Source organism: Sorex araneus, chromosome 4, assembly GCF_027595985.1.
Source record: "Sorex araneus isolate mSorAra2 chromosome 4, mSorAra2.pri, whole genome shotgun sequence".
Taxonomy (NCBI): domain Eukaryota; kingdom Metazoa; phylum Chordata; class Mammalia; order Eulipotyphla; family Soricidae; genus Sorex; species Sorex araneus.
Genome location: NC_073305.1, coordinates 14620817 through 14639733, shown reverse-complemented (window position 1 = coordinate 14639733; position 18917 = coordinate 14620817). Strand labels below are relative to the sequence as shown.

At 37.2% G+C, this 18917-nt stretch overlaps 1 protein-coding gene across 1 annotated transcript in view; it reads left to right on the top strand.

Annotated features, from left to right (window-relative positions):
- The window catches only part of COL6A6 (collagen type VI alpha 6 chain), a 113303-nt gene that overhangs the window by 23697 nt on the left and 70689 nt on the right, over positions 1-18917 (top strand). Inside the window, 10 exon segments of the mRNA XM_004603930.3 lie at positions 1223-1566; positions 1655-1733; positions 4480-4634; positions 6973-7065; positions 9407-9460; positions 11117-11188; positions 11276-11302; positions 11804-11848; positions 11939-11992; positions 14067-14129. Coding sequence (XP_004603987.3) covers positions 1223-1566; positions 1655-1733; positions 4480-4634; positions 6973-7065; positions 9407-9460; positions 11117-11188; positions 11276-11302; positions 11804-11848; positions 11939-11992; positions 14067-14129 — 986 coding nt within the window.

Sequence of the window (18917 nt, the reverse complement as noted above, 5' to 3'; positions counted from 1 at the left end):
GCAAATCATAATGCCCAAAAACAGAGAGAGAGTATGGGGAATATTGTCTGCCCTGGAGGCAGTGGGAGGATGGGAAAGCGGGGGGGGGGGGTGGGGGGAGGTATGCTGGGGATATTGGTGGTGGGGAATGTGCACTGGTGGAGGGATGGGTGTTTGATCATTGTGTGATTGTAACCCAAACATGAAAGCTTGTAACTATATCTCACGGTGATTCAATAAAATTAAAAAAAAGAAACAGCCACAAGTGGCAAGAGTTTAAGAAACCTAGAGTATCCTACCTGCACTACAGAGCCTGGAAAGCTACCCATGGCGTATTCAATATGCCAAAAACAGAAATAGCAAGTCTCGCAATGGAGATGTTACTGGGTGCCCGCTCTAGCAAATCGATGAACAATGGGACAACAGTGCTACAGTGCAGTGCTACTTTAGACAAAACCTTTGTTTTTATTTTTCTAAGTGACTTTTGTATTCAAATATTTTTATACCTTCCTTATAATTATCATAGTTTAATGTTTATTGAATCCCTTATTTAATAAGTAACATATAATAAATTTCCTATTGCAGACTCTTGAAATTTCCGCAAGAGTGGCCAGAGTATAAGTATAGTAGTTAGGGTGCTTATCTTGCACATGGTAGACCCAGGTTTGATCCCCAACATCCCATATGGTACCCTGATCACTGCCAGGAGTAATTCCTGACTGCATAGCTGGGTGTAGCCTCCTCCTCTTCCAAACAATTAATACCTGAGCATCTCTGGGTGTGGACCAAAAATTTTTAAATAAATTAATTGTAAAAAAGAAATAAATAATTTCCATGAGAAGATTTTGAAATATTCAAATTGTTGAAGGTTTTCTCCAGTGGCCACAACAAAATCAGAACTTTATTAGAAAATCATCTAGATGTCATACCAACTATATTTTTATATTAATTACATCTTACACATTAAATATAAATTTATTTAAGTATATTTAAAATAATTTAACCTTTTGTATCAATTAGATTTTATTCCAACTAGAATCTACATACAACTTTAAACTATGACATGCTATACATATATATATATATATGATTGAATCTTCCATAATTCCTCATGTTTTTCCTTATTTTCCAATTTTACAATGGGACTAGAATAAAAATCCCAGTTCCTAATGTATGCATGACATCCAGATCAATTGAAGGGAAATGATGATCTAATAAATATCCCTTTTCCTTTGAATTCTAGACTGTTTTGTGGATGTTGTGGTAGGATTTGACATCTCAACCCAGCAGAATGGACAGACTTTGCTCGAAGGTCAGTCCTGGATGGAAACCTACCTTCCAAATATCTTGCATGCCATCAGCTCTCTCAATGGGGTCAGCTGTGAAGTGGGCACAGAGACTCAGGTTAGCGTGGCTTTTCAAGTGACCCATGCCATGGAAAAATACACACCCAAGTTTGAGATCTACAGTGACACAATACTGAACAGCTTGAAGGATGTAACAGTGAAGGGACCATCTCTCCTCAACGCCAACCTCTTGAGTTCCCTCTGGGATACATTTCAGAATAAATCAGCGGCTCGAGGAAAGGTAACTTGGTTCTGTTTTATTGGTCTATGTTTGTATTACCTCATTTTTGCTCATTTTTTCTTTTCTTTTTTTTTTAATACTTTCCTAGGTGGTTCTTTTATTTTCCGATGGATTGGATGAGGACATTGAAAAACTTGAACAAAAATCTGAGGAACTTAGAAAAGAAGGTAGTAGGCATGGGGGAAAGATTGGGAAAGGAATGTTTGTTAAGTTTGGAACCTTAGAACTCAGTTCTGTGTCTGAACGTTCCAGGCTCTCAAATAGCCCTGGACTTGCCAACCTCCCCTCTCTGATGTACCCAGCCAAGCAAAAAAGTTCTCAAAACATTTGGCATGTACTATTTTCTTCATATCCTATGTATTTGAAACATTGTTGAACATAAAGTCTTATCCTTTCCCTCAAATGACTATATTTATTCTTCTGAAATGTCTACAGGAATTGTCAGAAATTGTCCCTACTTGTTCCTATGTTCTGTAATGTTGCTGGTGCTTTCATGTCAATTGGAATGCACATTGTAGTTCCCTTGACCAAAGTTCAAGAGTTGGCATATTTTCTTCTGTCCTTCTTAATATTTCTATATCTTATTGGAAGTTTCTCTTGGAACCCCCAGATTTCTGAGATCTGTGTGTTCAATCAAAGTGTGGGGTCTCTCCCCGTGTGCGTTTTGTGGTCTGGTGCCACTTTCCTCACCCCAGAAAGCCGATGGCGATGGGTGAACGAAGGAGGAAACAGGGACCAGGCGGATTGGTGATCAGCTGCAGTTGCCTCACAAACACAAAGGCATATGCGGAACTGAGTTCTATCACTAAGCTAGATCCTCATCCTCTATGTAGTAGTTGTTTCTTCTACCATGTTTTGAAATCTTTTCTTCCTTAACTCATCTATATTACTCATTTATGGGATAGGCTTTAAAGGAGCAGTATTGAGATCCCTCATTCTGAGTGAGAGCACAGTGGGTAGGGCATTTGCCTTGCACTCGACCCACCTGGGTTCAATTCCTCCACCCCTATCAGAGAGCCTGGATAGCTACTGAGAGTATCTTGCCCACATGGCAGAGCCTGGCAAGCTATCCATGGCGTATTCAATATGCCAAAAACAGTAACAACAAGTTTCACGATGGAGATGTTACTGGTGCCCATTTGAGCAAATCGATGAGCAACGGGATGACATTCTGAGTAAACTAGTTACAAATAGTGGGTATATGCCCACAGTCTTGTGACTTCATCTCTTAAATTTTCACTAACTAGAACTTGTATGGGGGAAAGGATGTAATGATTTTCCTTTGGAAATAAGCCTACTAGCATGCTCTGTCTTGATCGTTAAATTTTATTTGTTGAACTCATCCTTCCTCTTTAACTGTCTCAGCCAAACCATATATTCCTTTCTCCACCTCATTCTCTTTCATGCAAGAGTAACTCTATGTCAGCTTAAAAATCAGGAAAGTCCTGGAAAGCTAAGAGAAGCTGGGACACGATATTTAGGCGTTTATTCCATTATTTCACTTCAGTCAACCACACAGCTTCCTTCTCCTAGATTTTGACTAGATCCTGAAACTATGTTCTTTTCATTCTCCTATAACCTCAATTACATATAAAACTGTATCACATGAATTTATAGGTATAAGAAAATATAAGATATAATAGTCATATAGCTAAGAGGCATTATTTGCTACCAGTTACATCCTGGAATAGTTCTTTATCGGCTCTGGCCCACTGGTTTCCAACTTTCAGCCAAAGAATTTCCTAACCATTCTTATCAAAATGAGAAAACATGCATCAATAGTCAATTTTTTCATGAAGTTATTCTATTTGAGAACTGTTCCTTATTCTATGGTGGTGGGCATTGCTACATTTTAGTTATTAAAAGGTCCTTTGACTATATAGACTTGAGTTGAATTGTCTAGGTGACAACCTAAAATTACACTTCGGTTAGCCATTGAATACCCGCGTGGTTCAGTTTACTGGTCTATATAATTAAAATAATAATCTCACATGCCTATTTTGGTTGTGTTTGCATCTTACAATGCATGTAAAACACTTAACAAACTTACAGACTCTCGGTTACTATTAATAGATGAGAGCAAATCACGTTTCTATGGTTACCCCCACTGTGATGATTGGCATGTTTATTACTATCATTTAATGTTCTTACTCTGCAGAATAAGTGTCAACCTTCTGCTAGTCTTCTAAAGTTTTCTTAGAAAAGTTCTAGTCTATAAAATCCCAAGCCTATGAACCCCTCCAGATGATTAAGAGCCATTTGTTTCTAATTACTGGACAAGTATTTCTTGGTGTTTGGGGGATAGTTATAGCTCCAGCTGGATTATCTGTTCCCAATGAGGTCATTTGGAGCAACTCTTCTCAAATGTTAATATGCATACTTAGGTCGCAAAGAGGGCCTGGGATCGTGCATTTCTGATATCCCTGACCCTGGGTAAGGCCAACATAACAGTTCCAAAGATCTACTTTGAGTGGCAAACATTTGGAACCGTTCTTTTCTTGATACAGAAATTCCTCTGCATTTTAGCCTACTTCCTGGACCATTCTGGTTCCTTGCCTCACTTCATCACAGTATCACTGTCATCCCATTGCTCATCTATTTGCTCGAGCGGGCACCAGTAACATCTCCATTGTGAGACTTGTTGTTACTGTTTTGGCATATCGATTACACCACGGGTAGCTAGCCAGGCTCTTCAATTTAATTAATCTAAGAAAGGCATAATTGCTGTTGTTCCTGATTATCGTCTTGTTACTTGTCAATTTTTATGTGTGCTTATTGAAAGAAGTAGACAGGAAAATGAGTGTTCCTCTTTGGGAGTTGCTTTCCTAGAATAACAATGTGGAACAGATAATGCAAATAGTTATGATAATGAACCCCCAGTTCAACTAGAACATTGTAAACTCTGTTGCATAGGACTGAATGCCCTGCTAACTGTTGCTCTGGATGGAGCTACAGATTCAAGTGACCTAACGGAGCTTCCTTACATTGAATTTGGGAAAGGATTTGAGTACCGAACCCAGCTCACTCTTGGAATGAGGGATCTTGGGAGCCGACTCTCAAAGTACCTGGTAAGTCATTGAGAAAAAAAGCTGGCATCATTACAGTTTCTCTCTGCATTCAGATTGGATTTGAAAGATGTATATTCTTGAGTTGAAAGCTATTTCTGAATGAGTAACAGCCAAGGAAAAAAAAGGGGGGGCTATCTTGATCTTGAAAGAAACAGAATATTGTAGAGGTGTGCTAAGGAATGTCTAATATATGCCTGGCAAGAATAAAAGGAGAAAGACAAAGGAAAAAAATTAAGTGGCATCTCTAGCTATCCAAAATTACAACCAATGAACAAGGGTAACTGAAAAGTGAGGCTGCCGTTAAGTTCTTATACCCTTGAAAATTATAAGGATTTTCGACTACATGAAGTATAATTCTGGTCTTTAAGCTGTGTGTTTTCTTACAGTGTGGCCTGAAATGAGAGTTCGTTACACTTAGAATGAAGCCAGAGAAAAAAACAATCCATTCTAATGCAAGAGAAACTAATGTGGGATAGCAATCCTTCTTTAATTCTGAATAATCCATCAGAAAATTTTGATTGGCTTGATTTTGTTGGTCTTGTCTAATTGAAAATTTTGCCTTATATTTCTATCTTCAGAACCTTATGCACAGATAAGTTATTAGTCAATTTTATTTCTTTTGAAAAAATATAAGAACCCAAACTAAAGTGCTAGACTATTGCCAAGTTATATGTATTCACCTCAAGAAATAATCAGTATTTTATAATTTTCTTGTGACATAATATCTCTGGTCAGCATATAAAAATACTTTCCTATAATGAACTAGCCCCTGATATTTTCCATGAATGGAATTTTCATATTAATTTATGTTTTTACATAGTTTTGTCAGTGTAGTAATTATGTAACAATAATTGCTTACAGAGCAGGGAAACTTGTTGATGTTCTCTTGCAACATGAGAAAGATGACATCTGTTCTACAAAATATACCTTCCCATCAATTACATTTTAAAATCTGTATTGGTGATTCATATAAAAAGGAAGTTATACTTGAAAATAAGCCTATTGGTTTTTAAATACCACATTAATAAACATTGTATTAAAAAGTTTAAGAATAAATCAATTTTAATGTTAATAGTAAAACACAAGAAAATTATAAAATACTGATTATTTCTTGAGGTGAATACATATAACTTGGCAATAGTCTAGCACTCTAGTTTGGGTTCTTATATTTTTTTCAAAAGAATAAAATTGACTAATAACTTATCTGGGCATAAGGTTCTGAAGATAGAAATATAAGGCAAAATTTTCAATTAGACAAGACCAACAAAATCAAGACAATCAAAATTTTCTAATGGATTATTCAGGATTAAAGATGCTGTAGAATTCTGGTGGTCTTACAAAAAGTGATAATGTGAAGTCAGAGAATCCATTTTGTTTCCATAATTATTTGGCTTGACATCTTTGAAGCTTTATTAGTTTTTCAAAGAACTTTTAGGGAGAAAAGATGATTTTCTACTGTCAGAGAAAGAACATTATATAATGGGAAATGAGGGGGAGTTGCTAAACTGTTATAACAGAATTTTTTGCTTTTCATCATTACCAGCATTTTGATGGGAAATTTCTTAATTACAAAGACTGGTGTAACCCCAATAAAACAGAGCATGGTATAAGTGCAAACAATTTAAAATAATAATTTAATAGCAAATTTCATGGGTTCATTAAAAAATGGAAATTAACTATGTAGATTATTCAGGGGAATACAAACTGGTGGCTGAAATTCACATTTAAAACACATAATCATGGGTTTTGACAAGCCTTTGTCATTGCTCCCCTCATTGCTACTCTAAAACGCTGAGCACGTAATTAGTGTTTTTAAATCCTATCAGAGACAAGCTAGTCTACAAGTTTTTACTATTGAACTTGGTTTATGTGACTTTGAACACTGGCTAAGTCCTCTAAATACAACACAGGAGAAGAAGAAGAAGAAGAAGAAGAAGATAGCAAACATTTATTTGATTATGTAAATCAAATGAAGCAAGATTACATAGGGTAATCAATAACACCAGGGTTGATGCTGGGGTGGGAAGGGACTAGGAAGTTCCATTCAAAAATTAGTGTTTTTGAATGGAACCTCTGATAGTGAGCCGTGTCTATGCTGAACCCATTGTGAGAACACTCATATTTGAGTCTGAGTTCCTCCCATGGCAGAAAATGCACCTCTCAAAAGGACCATGGAAGTAGAAGAATGCCCCATCCATTCTCTTCAGAGCTCAGTTACATGGGTGACGGTGACGAGGCTCTTGGTATGGCTGTGGAATCTGGATCACACCGGGTGCTTGCATGCATGATTTGCGAAGCAATGACACCTAATGTAATTCTTTCCTTTTTCCCCTCTAAGGTCAATGTTGCTGAAAGGACATGCTGCTGTTTATTCTGCAAGTGCATGGGGGAAGATGGCACCATGGGAGATCCTGGCCTACCTGGGAGAAGGGTGATTTTAGCTAACTTAGGGACTACTATACTTGAATGCATAATGCCTTATAGATGAGAAATATGTGGTGATTTTAACTTCTAGGTAGCATCTCTGAAGTAACTGTTTATTGTATTCATTTCAGGAGGCAAAATATATAATCATGTGTAATGTAGACATTCTATATCAGTCTTTTCAAACAGAAACAAGAAAGAAAGAAAGAAAGAAAGAAAGAAAGAAAGAAAGAAAGAAAGAAAGAAAGAAAGAAAGAAAGAAAGAGAAGGAAGGAAGGAAGGAAGGAAGGAAGGAAGGAAGGAAGGAAGGAAGGAAGGAAGGAAGGAAGGAAGGAAGGAAGGAAGGAAGGAAGGAAGGAAGAAGAGGGGCTAGAGCAATAGCACAGCGGGTAGGGTGTTTCCTTGCACGCAGCCGACCCAGGTTCGATCCCCAGCATCCCATATGGTCCCCTGAGCACTGCCAGAGTAATTCCTGAGCTCAGAGCCAGGAGTAACCCCTGTGCGTTGCCGGGAGTGACCCGAAAAGCAAAAAAAAAAAAAAAGGAAGGAAGGGAGGGAGGGAGAGAGAGAGAAAAAGAAAGAAAGAAAGAAAGAAAGAAAGAAAGAAAGAAAGAAAGAAAGAAAGAAAGAAAGAAAGAAAGAAAGAAAGAAAGAAAGAAAGAAAGAAAGAAAGAAAGAAAGAAAGAGGGGCTGGAGAGATAGCACAGCGGGTAGAGCGTTTGCCTTGCATGCGGGCCGACCCGGGTTCAAATCACAGCATCCCATATGGTCCCCTGAGCACGGCCAGGGGTAATTCCTGAGTGCAGAGCCAGGAGTAACCCCTGTGCATCGCCAGATGTGACCCAAAGAGCAAAAAAGAAAGAAAGAAAGAAAAGAAAGAAAGAAAGAAAGAAAGAAAAGAAAGAAAGAAAGAAAGAAAGAAGAAAGAAAGAAAAGAAAGAGAAGAAAGAAAGAAAGAAAGAAAGAAAGAAAGAAAGAAAGAAAGAAAGAAAGGAGAGAGAGAGAGAGGGAGGGAGGGAGGGGAAAAGAAAGAAAGAAAGAAAGAAAGAAAGAAAGAAAGAAAGAAAGAAAGAAAGAAAGAAAGAAAGAAAGAAAGAAAGAAAGAAAGAAAAGAAGAAAGAAAGAAAGAAAGAAAGAAGGAAAGAAAGAAGAAAGGAAGGAAGGAAGGAAGGAAGGAAGGAAGGAAGGAAGGAAGGAAGGAAGGAAGGAAGGAAGGAAGGAAGGAAGGAAGGAGGAAAGAAAGAAAGTGAGAGAGAGAAAGAGAAAAAGAAAGAGAGGGAAAGAAAGACCAAAAAAATACCCTTTCTAGCAAAGTCTCGAGGAGAAATAACTGCCAAGATTACTAATTATTCAGTGTTCTGATAAGAATGACAAGGATACTGAAACAACAACAACAACAAAAAACAGCCCAGAGCTGTAGAATACTTTTAAATAGCAGCAGGGTCATTTAAATCAAGTAAAAGAATATTGTGCAGTCTGCTAAAATCAAGCTAGAATACATCACCATAGCATACTGAAGGATGTTAAGATGTTCCACTCAGCTTTAGTGAACCAAAATGTCACTCCTGAGATACATACAAAGTCAAGTCAATTTGAAAAACAGTAATAAACAGCATATTTGTGTATTCCTAACCAATAAGTTTCATATAACTGAAATAAGTAAAATAGAATTTGGGACTTTAGGAAAGTTTAAGTGTGTGCAAATGCTATATGATAATTTTAATACTGCTTAGTTATATATTTGATTTTTGAATAATTTATAGATAATGCTGTAACTCCCAAGTCACCATAGCTGAGTTTCTGAACAAAGCTTTTGGACAGATTATTTACTGAATGCCTGAACTTCAAGTAAGGCAAATGACAAAAATTATTTTAAAAATCAGAATTCAGAAAGAAAAGGAAGAAGTGTGTGTGGGCTATTTTTCTATGTAACAAAGATACTAAAAAGATGTTTTAATGAAAAGAGACTAATTCTAGCCTGTCAGGGCAAATTTAACTATGTTCTTTTGCCTGTCTGCAAAAATGAAGCAAAACAAAATCAGCACTACATATAACAGAGAGTGCTGTGGACAATGTCATGGTTCACCCCCCCCCTCTCTCTCATACACACACACACACACACACACACACACACACACACACACCCTTGAATTATCTATACTAATCTCAAAATTTCATTTATTTTTTTCTGCAAAAAGCAGGCATGATTGTGGAGAAGAGGAAGCTTTGTTTTCAAATTCTCAATGCTGTAATAAAAAATAAAACTGTAAAGTTAAGTACTTTTGTTGGTCTACCATTAGTTTTTGCTCTGTGGGGTACTCATTTCTCCTCCTTTTTCCCATTTCCAGGGAACCCCAGGTTTTAAAGGCAGTGAAGGCTATCTGGGCGAGGAAGGCACTGCTGTAAGTCAATGTGTTTTTCAGCTCCCTTTGTTCTCAAATACATATTGACAGTAGGAAATAATTCGTCTTAAAGGAAGGCAAGGAAATTTAGAACCTAAGGATTCATATACAAAATGATTCTTGCTGAAACTTATGATGCTTTGCTTCTGGAAGTTTTAACAGTTTGTTAACCTATTATCTTTTCTACGACTGTCCACCCACACTTCACAATGCACGCAATGCAGTTACCTTCTCTACCTAGGGAGTAAAACCACCCCAATTTTCCCCTCCCTGTCCACTTTGCAAGAAAAGCCAGCACACCATATTATCAAGGACCTCATTTTCCCTTGCATCTATCCCTTTCCATCCTTTGTTCTTTGTCTTCACCATTCTTTCGTTCATTTGACAACCATGCAACAAAACATCTTAGCATTTGCCACATTTGTCAAAGATCAACTTACAAGTACATGCATCCATTTACTCATTTATTTACCTTTTAAATTAATATGAAGCTTCTTACTATGTTCCAGGTATAGTGGTAGACCCTAGGATAAGAAAAAAGGGAAAGATGGTACATTAGAGTAGTGGGAAAGCAAATAAGAGGACAATGGCTCTAGGTGCTGTTCTAAATGTTGTTTTAGAGGCACAAAATGAGGTGTGAAGTGTGGCAGCATGTTTTTTTTTGGGGGGAATAGAGGCCTCATAAAAAAAAAAGCGGCTATCAAGGAGGCAAGTCTTGGGCCAACCTATGAAGGATAAACAGAAATTTCTCCATACAGTTTGTGGGAAATAATTTTCTACTATTGGGAGTTGGCAGGAGGGCAGGGAATGCATTCAAGATGCATGTAACTGGGGTCAGAGAATTGTTAGTCTGCAGGACGGAACCATCCCACATGATTGGAACCCAGGATTGAGTGAAAGAAATACTGAGAGTTTTGAGTATCCTTCAGACAATTTGGAATATATCTGGCAGTTGATGGGCAGTAAGTGGGTGGTTCTAAGTACTGCTATAAAAATGACAGTAGTGTGGTTTAGAGAGTAAACATTAAAGATGATGATAAAGCAATGATCATAAGAGGAAGTCTTGTAGCTATCGTTATGAGACACAAGCTTCTTAATCTTGGTGTGTTGATGTATGAGTAGATAGGTGAGGAACAGTGGAAAGACATAATCAGGTCGCAACTTGGGAGAGAAATTTAGAACAGTATACATGTTTCCAACTTACAAGATTCCATGGACTGGTGGAAGCTCCTAGATAACAATTGAAAGGAGAGTTAAAAAAAAAAAGATGACTTAAGGAATAAAGATGGATTTTGGTCCAGGAATCTTGCCTTTTGCTTAGATCATGCTCATATTGTTCTCTAATAGCTCACCACCATTTTTCACTACCTGCTCCAAGAATATTTCCTAAAAAATTGAAAATATGTTTTAGTTGCTAGTTGCCTATGTCTATTTTAGTTAGTTCCCTCCTCATTCAGTACAGAATCCAGATAGGAACCAAAGCAAAAGACTTGGCATCAGAGTCTCTTTAATTGACTTCCATTTTAAGTTTCATAAACCAGAATTCTAAGTTGTAAACAATATGCATTTACTTTCTTTTCCTAATGAAAAAGATCATGAACTTTCTAAGAGACTGCAGAATAGAAAAAGCTTACCTAGGCTTGTGTTATTTCCCAGGGAGAGAGAGGAGCCATTGGACCCATGGGAGAGCAAGGGACCAAGGGATGCTCTGGTACCAAAGGTCCTAAGGTAAGGGTCACCTAAAACTTTTCAAACTCTTCTCAACACCAATTCCTTTCTCCAAAACTAACAAACTTCTGTAATTTCTAATTTCAGGGACTCCGAGGACTAAATGGACAGGAGGTACAGCATTTATTTATTGTCTGCTATCTATCTGCCCATCTTTATCTAGAAATAATTATAGTTTTTAATTATTGACTAATATATTAGCTTCCTTTGGTCTTTCCAGTACTAGCCATTTCATTTTATTTATGCTCATTTTTTTTTTTGCTTTGTGGGTCACACCTGGCGATGCACAGGGCTTACTCCTGTCTTTGCACTCAGGAATTACTCCTGGCGGTGCTCAGGGAGACCATATGGGATGCTGAGGATCAAACCTGGGTCGGCCGCGTGCAAGGCAAATGCCCAACCCACTGTGCTATCAATCCAGCCCCTATGCTCATCTTTTATTGTAGATATTATCCTTTACCTGCTGAGTTGCTATTACTTTATAATCTTGAGTGTTTTATGGGGCTAGCTTAACAAAGGCATTATATACAGAGCACAAAACTTGAGTTTTTATGCTGAATTTGTCTAAAAAAAAAACTGCAGTGCCTTCTGTTTTGATCACATCTATCTTTTCAGGGAGAAGATGGGGAAATTGGAATTGATGGATTAAATGGAGAACAGGTAATCGTCTCCTCAAGTTCTACAGATCATTTTCAGATCTTTTTTATTAAGAAAATGAGAAATGGAGCTTCAGTTTTGTTTGCTTTTTAGGGTGACAGTGGTCTTCCTGGAGGAAAGGGAGAAAAGGGTGAAGCAGGATCTCAGGTATGGATTCAATAAAGGGACAAAATGAAAACTATACTGCAAAGAAAAGGTGTGACCTCACATGCAGAGGGAAGAGGCAGCTCAGATAGAGAAGGGAACACCAAGTATGGAGTGTTTGGAGGGCCTGCTCAGGTGGGGAGATGTGTGCTGAAAGTAGACTACAGACCAAGTGGTAGCTATTCAATACCTCTATTGCAAACCATAACACCCATAAGAAGAGACAGCAAAAAGGGAATGCCCTGCCACAGAGGAGGGTAGGGTAGAGAGGAGTGGTGTGAGAATGGTGGGAGGGATACCAGGATTATTGGTGGTGGAGAATGGGCACTGGCGAAGGGAGGGGTACTCAATCGTTGTATGACTGAAACATAAGCACAAAAGTTTGTAAGTCTGTAACTGTACCCCACGGTGATTCATCAAAAATAAAATAAAATAAAAATTAATTAAAAAAATTTTAACTTTCAGAAACCACTATCTTCCCCAAACGAAAAAATAATCCAAAATAAATAGAACCAGCTGCATTAAATAAGTATTGTTTTTAAAATTCTGGGGGGAAAAAGGTGTAATGAAAGGAGCAGAATGATTCTCCAAGTATATCAGACAGCTACTGCCATGAACATGCTCTGTGAGCACCATGAACCCTCAGCCCCATATGATAAAAAACATTTACTGATGTTTGTCTAAGTATTTCTGCGGAGTATGACTCGTTCTAATTAATGTTCCTATAGGTTGTCTATGAGCTTTGTTTCATGTTTGTTTCTGAGACCAGATAGCAAGCCTGGCTATGTTGACCATCACAAGGTCATGGCTTTTAGGAGAAGCACCAGGGAAAGCAGAAACACACAAGGTCTTATGGTGAAAACTTGGTCTGTAGCTGCTATTAAAATGAAAGAGGAAATCACAAACCACCACATTGAAAGGGAGTGCAGTACTACACGGCAAAGGGAACAAATCAAGGGCACGGGTATTATCAATAGATAATAAACCTTGGATACTGGAATAGTCCTGAGAGTGCCAGATTTGGGGAGAGGAGTGAGGGGGAAAGAACAGGTTGACTGGGAATAACTCAGGAATATAAGTATGTAGGTGGTACTAAGGGAGGTGACGATAGACACTACAACTGTAACTGTTAGTTCATAAATAAGGAGGTGAGGACTGGAAGGGAAGGAATGTCAGACCAGAGGTTACATAGGGATTCAAGGGGGATGGTCATGGACAACTCATAGTGGGACTGTGTAGTCAATCAACAACACCATGAACTTGAATACTGTTGTAACCCTACTGCCTAAACGAAAGTAGCCACATACAGCAATTGTGGTGAGGTGTTGAAATGAGTCTGTGGAGCAGGACAGCATGTAGGAGTATATGCTCCTTGTTCCCATCTCAGAGAAGGGAATGGCTAATGAAAGCCAGGCTTCCACGATTTTCTTTGAGCGTGAACAGTTGAATCAGAAACCCACTCTAAACACTAAATGGCTTTCCTCATGTGTGTAATATAAATAACTAAAGAAACAGGCTGTTAAAATCCAATGGAACTAAGACCTAGACTTTATGAAAACTATGGTGGTGATTAGAGGGAAGGATGGTGGTGGTGGCGGGTTGAAGGGAGGGTCTTTTTAGCAGTGGGATGGAATTGAACTTTGGTGTGGCCAGTTCTATACATATAAAGGGGTGTTTAGCTCTACACCTGAAATTCTATAACATTGTAAATTAGTAGTAAATTGGTAAAAAAAATCAATCACTAGATGGAGAAAATGCACTTTCCAAGTAAGAGAATCTTATTTGGAAAATGACATAATCTCTCTGAATCACAGTGTCTCATTCAATGAAAGACAAAGAACAATACCTGGTTCATAATGTCGTTATAAAAAGTACAAGATGACTAATGTGTCTGGTTTCACAGAGTTTACCATTGTGGCAAGTGACTGATTAAACTACTCATATGATGCTTGGAACTATAGTTTTGCTTGTTCCTCTTGATTTAAAAATTATTATTCAAGCCAAAGAGAAGACGAGAACTTTGTGTTTATATAAGATTACTAAAAACTTTTTTCCTTCTGATTTGTGTGAATTTTAGGGAAGTCCAGGAGAGAAAGGGATTTTGGGTGATCGAGGACCCCCTGGCCTTCGAGGAGATCCCGTAAGTTCTTGAACTATAGGGTTGATAAACTAGCATCATTGAGTTTGGGTCTCTCACCAGCATTTCTGACAAGGAAAAGCATCGCACTCTGCTTTGCTGCAATATCAATCTTGTTAGATCATCATGAGCACTGTGGTATCATTGTATCACTGCCATCCCATTGATCAACGATTTGCTCATGTGGACCCAGTAACGTCTCCATTCATCCTAGCCCTGAAATTTTAGCAGCCTCTTTTTACTCATCCTTCCCAAAGGTGCTGCATTAGAGGCTCTTCAGGTCAGGGGAATGAGACCCATCATTGTTACTGTATTTAGCATATGAATACACCACGGGGAGCTTGCTAGGCTCTCCTGTGCAGGCAGTAAACTCTCAATTGCTTGCCAGGTTCTCCAAGAGGGAGAACTAGGCTATCAGTTGTAATTATAGCACTGTGGTAGAATTTTAAAATTAATTTTCTTGTACTGGATCATCTTTGTATATGAAATGAAAATAGAGAGAGGAAATATAATTTGCCTGTGTGCTTTCTGAGATTATGTTCCCAGATTTGCCTGTGTTCTTAAGTGCTATGAAAGAATTTCAGTTCACTACATGGCGTTCCTCTGAGGAAGCCATACTATAAACAGAATGAAACAAACAAAGCCATTTCTTCTGTTTGCTGAGGGATATTCTCAATTGAGAATATTAACTTCATTTCCTTGAATCCAAGCCATTTCTGATTTTGTTTGATAAAACTAATGGCCCACAGATAATACAGAGGGCACCTTGCACTCAGTCAACCTGGTTTGGTCCCTGGCTTCCTATATGGTTCCCTGAGCCCCTAAGTGTGATTTCTGAGCACAGAGCCAGAATTAACCCCTGGGCATTACTGGGTGTGGCAAAAAAAAACATGGCCCAAAGACAATTACTTTTATAATAAAACAATCCAATTGAGTGATCTGATCTACACCAGAAACAACCCATACCACCATAAGAACTATGTAAAGTTGAATGAAATTTCAATACCATGAAATTATAATCACCAGGCCCACATGTAAGTTTCCAAAACCATATGACAAGATTTGGGGATTTGTTTTAATGTTTGTGCTTTTGAAATATTGAGATATAAAATGAGGCTGGGAGGTAACTTATAGGGCTGAAGATCATGCTTTGTATGTGTGAGCTCTGGGTTTAGACCCAGGAACCAAGTGATTCCCTGAGTATTTCCAGGTGTATGCCTCCCTGATATAAGACCAGAACAATCATACAGTATATAGGGTTCAATGACCTGGGTTTGAACCTTCAGCACCACTTAGGATTCAACTCTGACCTGGGTTCAATCTCCAGCACCACTTAGGATCCCCTGATCCATGAAGGAATGATCCCTGAGCACAGATCCAGGAGTAATTCCTGAGAACCACCAGGAATGGCCAAAAACAAAAATAAGAAACTAAGATATAATTGACATATCACATTGTCTAAGTTAAAGATGCACACTGTGCTGATTTGAAACATTTATGCCTTATAGTATGATTTCCACCATAGCATAAGCTAATACCTCAATCGTCACATAATTATAATCTCCTGTGGTCAGATCACTTAGATTTTGTCTTTTAGCAACTTTGAAGTATTTTGTATAATCATGTTGTCCATAATCACTCTGGTATGTATAGTTGGTTACTATTTCTGAACTATTAAGCACATCGGAAACACAAAATATAAATGTACAGCCTGATAAGTTTAAATTCAACTTCTGCTCATCACCCAGGGAAAGAGACAGAAACTAGAAATAATAGAACAGAAATCTCTTCACACCTATTGCAATAGTTGCCTCGAAATTTCCCCAAAATAAAACTATTGCAGGACCATAATTGTGTTATCTGTTCTTGAATTTCGTAAAGCTGGGAATAATAAGACGGATACATGTTTCTGTTTTTAGCTACCTTTACTCAAGTTTATGCTTGTGATATTTATCTAAGTTGTAGTGGATAGCCATAGTCCATTCATTCTCATTGTCATAAAACATTCAGTTATATGAATAAACAATGACTGATTTATCTCTGCTACCATTGACAGTTGTTTGGGGTGTTTCAGTTTGTACTATTATAAATAATGTTGTGATGAACACTCTTGTGCCTGTGGAATGCTTTTGTACACATTCCTTTTAGGCATATACTTTTGTAGGAGAAGAATTTTGAATTAAAACTCGCGTGATTGTATTTTGCTAATATATGACCAAGAAATCCACCCCCCCAAAAGTACAGATTTATACTCCAGTCAGCAGTGTCCCAGAATTATATATTTATAGCACACATCTGAAAGGCTACAATTTGAAAATATTGACAATACAAAATGTTGAGAAGAATATGAAGCAACTGGAAATCTTGTGTCTTTTTATTACATATACTTCAGTGCACAATGGGCTAATCAGAGAATTTGTTGCAATTTATTTTGACAAATGCTAATGTTTTCATATACTAGGATTTTTAATTTTTAATATTCTGTTTTAAAAAGCATAGGAACTTGTACTTGAAGACAACATTATTTCCTAAGTAACATTTTTTAATAAAATTCTGGCAACCTGAAAGTTTTCATACTTCCAAACATCATCTATCTAGAAGTTTAAAAAAATCCACAAAAAAGGAAAATTCAACACTTCAAATACAAAGATATTTCTTACATTTATATATGATGGGTAATGATTCATATGGGTTGTGACTATAGAAAATTGTCACTTGCTGTGATCATAGCACACCTGATTATCTTATAAATTTCCATGTGCTTATATAATTTCTTCATAAAACTCTAGGTGCAAATTTGTTTATCTTTCAAAAGAAATAGAATAATTTTTGAATTTTGGGTCCCACCAAGCAGTGTTCAAGGTGACCTTGTGATCACTCTGACAAAAAAAAAATATACATATATATATATATATACATATATATACAGAACTCTGAGATGGTTAAAAATTCTATCTTACTAGGTTTTTGATGGTTTTTTAATGAATAATAATTCATTCCAGTCCCTTGGAAGTATATATATTTCAAATTCAAGACAAATCCCTGTGCTTTTCTATTTCAGGGAAAATTCATGAGAGCAAGATTGATAGAATAAATAGGACACATATGATCAGTTTTTCTGTTAAAAAAAGAATTTAAAGGATTACCTGTGAATAGCATGAATTTCTAAAAATGCTTATTCAGAAAAAAATTCTAATCACATCAATGCTGATTCAGCTGCTTTCAATTTTCAATTTTGACCTAAATATATACACATCTATAGGCATATAAATGTGTATTTCTAAAAATCTAACACCATGCTGAGGTGAAATAGAACTAGGTCATTTCCTGAAGCTTCAGAGTTTAGTAAGGCCCATCATTTTGATTTTGTTATTATTAGAAACCCACGTTTGGTCACAAATTTCTAGGTAATACTCTTTCATCCAGTTATATAGAAATTGATTAGACAGTATATTCACACTGATGAAAAACTGGTCCACAAGCAATGCCAGATGTTCTGGTCTATAGAATGTGCTGGTGCATGTTTTTTTAATGTCAACTTTTCAGAAGTTCAGAATACAACATAATAAGAGATTTTGTATATCTAGTGGAATAAAAATCTGAACTTTACCTTCCTTTTCTTTACTCTTCTTTCTCACCAAATGACAATTTTCTCACATTTTAATTTAGGCATATCCTGCTTAGAGCATTCGCAAATATTTAAACTTAGAGTGAAATAGAAAATAAGAGAAATTATTTATGACTTTGACACAGAGTGGAAAGAAATACTTTTTACTTAAGTTTCAATATTAACAATCACAAAGAAAATTCTAAGCCCAGCATTTTCATGCCTTTGACCCATGAGCTCTAAATGTGGAAACTACTTTTTAAACTACAATTTAAAAAGCTTACTAAGTATCTGGAATAATGACATGTCTCAGTTGGTGATCTCAAATTGCTTATTGATTCATGGAGATAATCTGGACTGCTATTAGATGAAAAGTCCTATAGCCTGCACTCAGCGGGACAGGGTAATTGCCACCCTCTCTCAATTTATTGGACATTGGCAGAATTGACTGGCTCAATTGATTGTCCAGACATCATGGTGACACTGTTGTTTGTTGTCCTAACTATCTAAGATAGAAAGTTTTAGGTTGATCAGTTAAGGGCAATATCCCACAATGTGTATCTGTTTTCAGTGATCTCTTGCTGAAATATTTGTAAAAACGTTGGGGATACCTTGATCTTCCAGGATTCCCTGAAAACCAAAAATGTCTGGATGAGCCTGTGAAGGAGAGAATCAGGAAAACAGATACCCAGGAGGAGAAAAAGGAATTACTGTCAGATTCTACAGTCTTTGGCTCATTGCTTCTGTTACCCTAATGGGACCTTGTGATCACTCTGGCAAAAAATTCTACTTACTAGATTTGATGGCTTTTTAATGAATAATAATTTATCCCAAGCACTAGGAAATATATATATACATATATATGTATGTATATATATGTGTGTATATATATATATATATATATATATATCTCAAAATCAAGATGAATCTTCTCTTCCTTTGCTCTCAAAGGTGGAGTGAGTAAAAGCTCCCAGTCCTCAAGATTTAACTTGCCAGGTCCTAAGAAAGAAAGGATGAATCAAGAAAGGGGACAACAATAGCATAACAGATACCAAAGTTTCCAGGTTTGGAGTTGTGGGGAATCCCAGTCATACCATCCTGGACCATACCTCCCTAGTGAGAGCTCTTGCCTTCACCCCACATGGTCCCCTCAGCTCTTCTTCATTCTTGTCAGAATTCAAAGC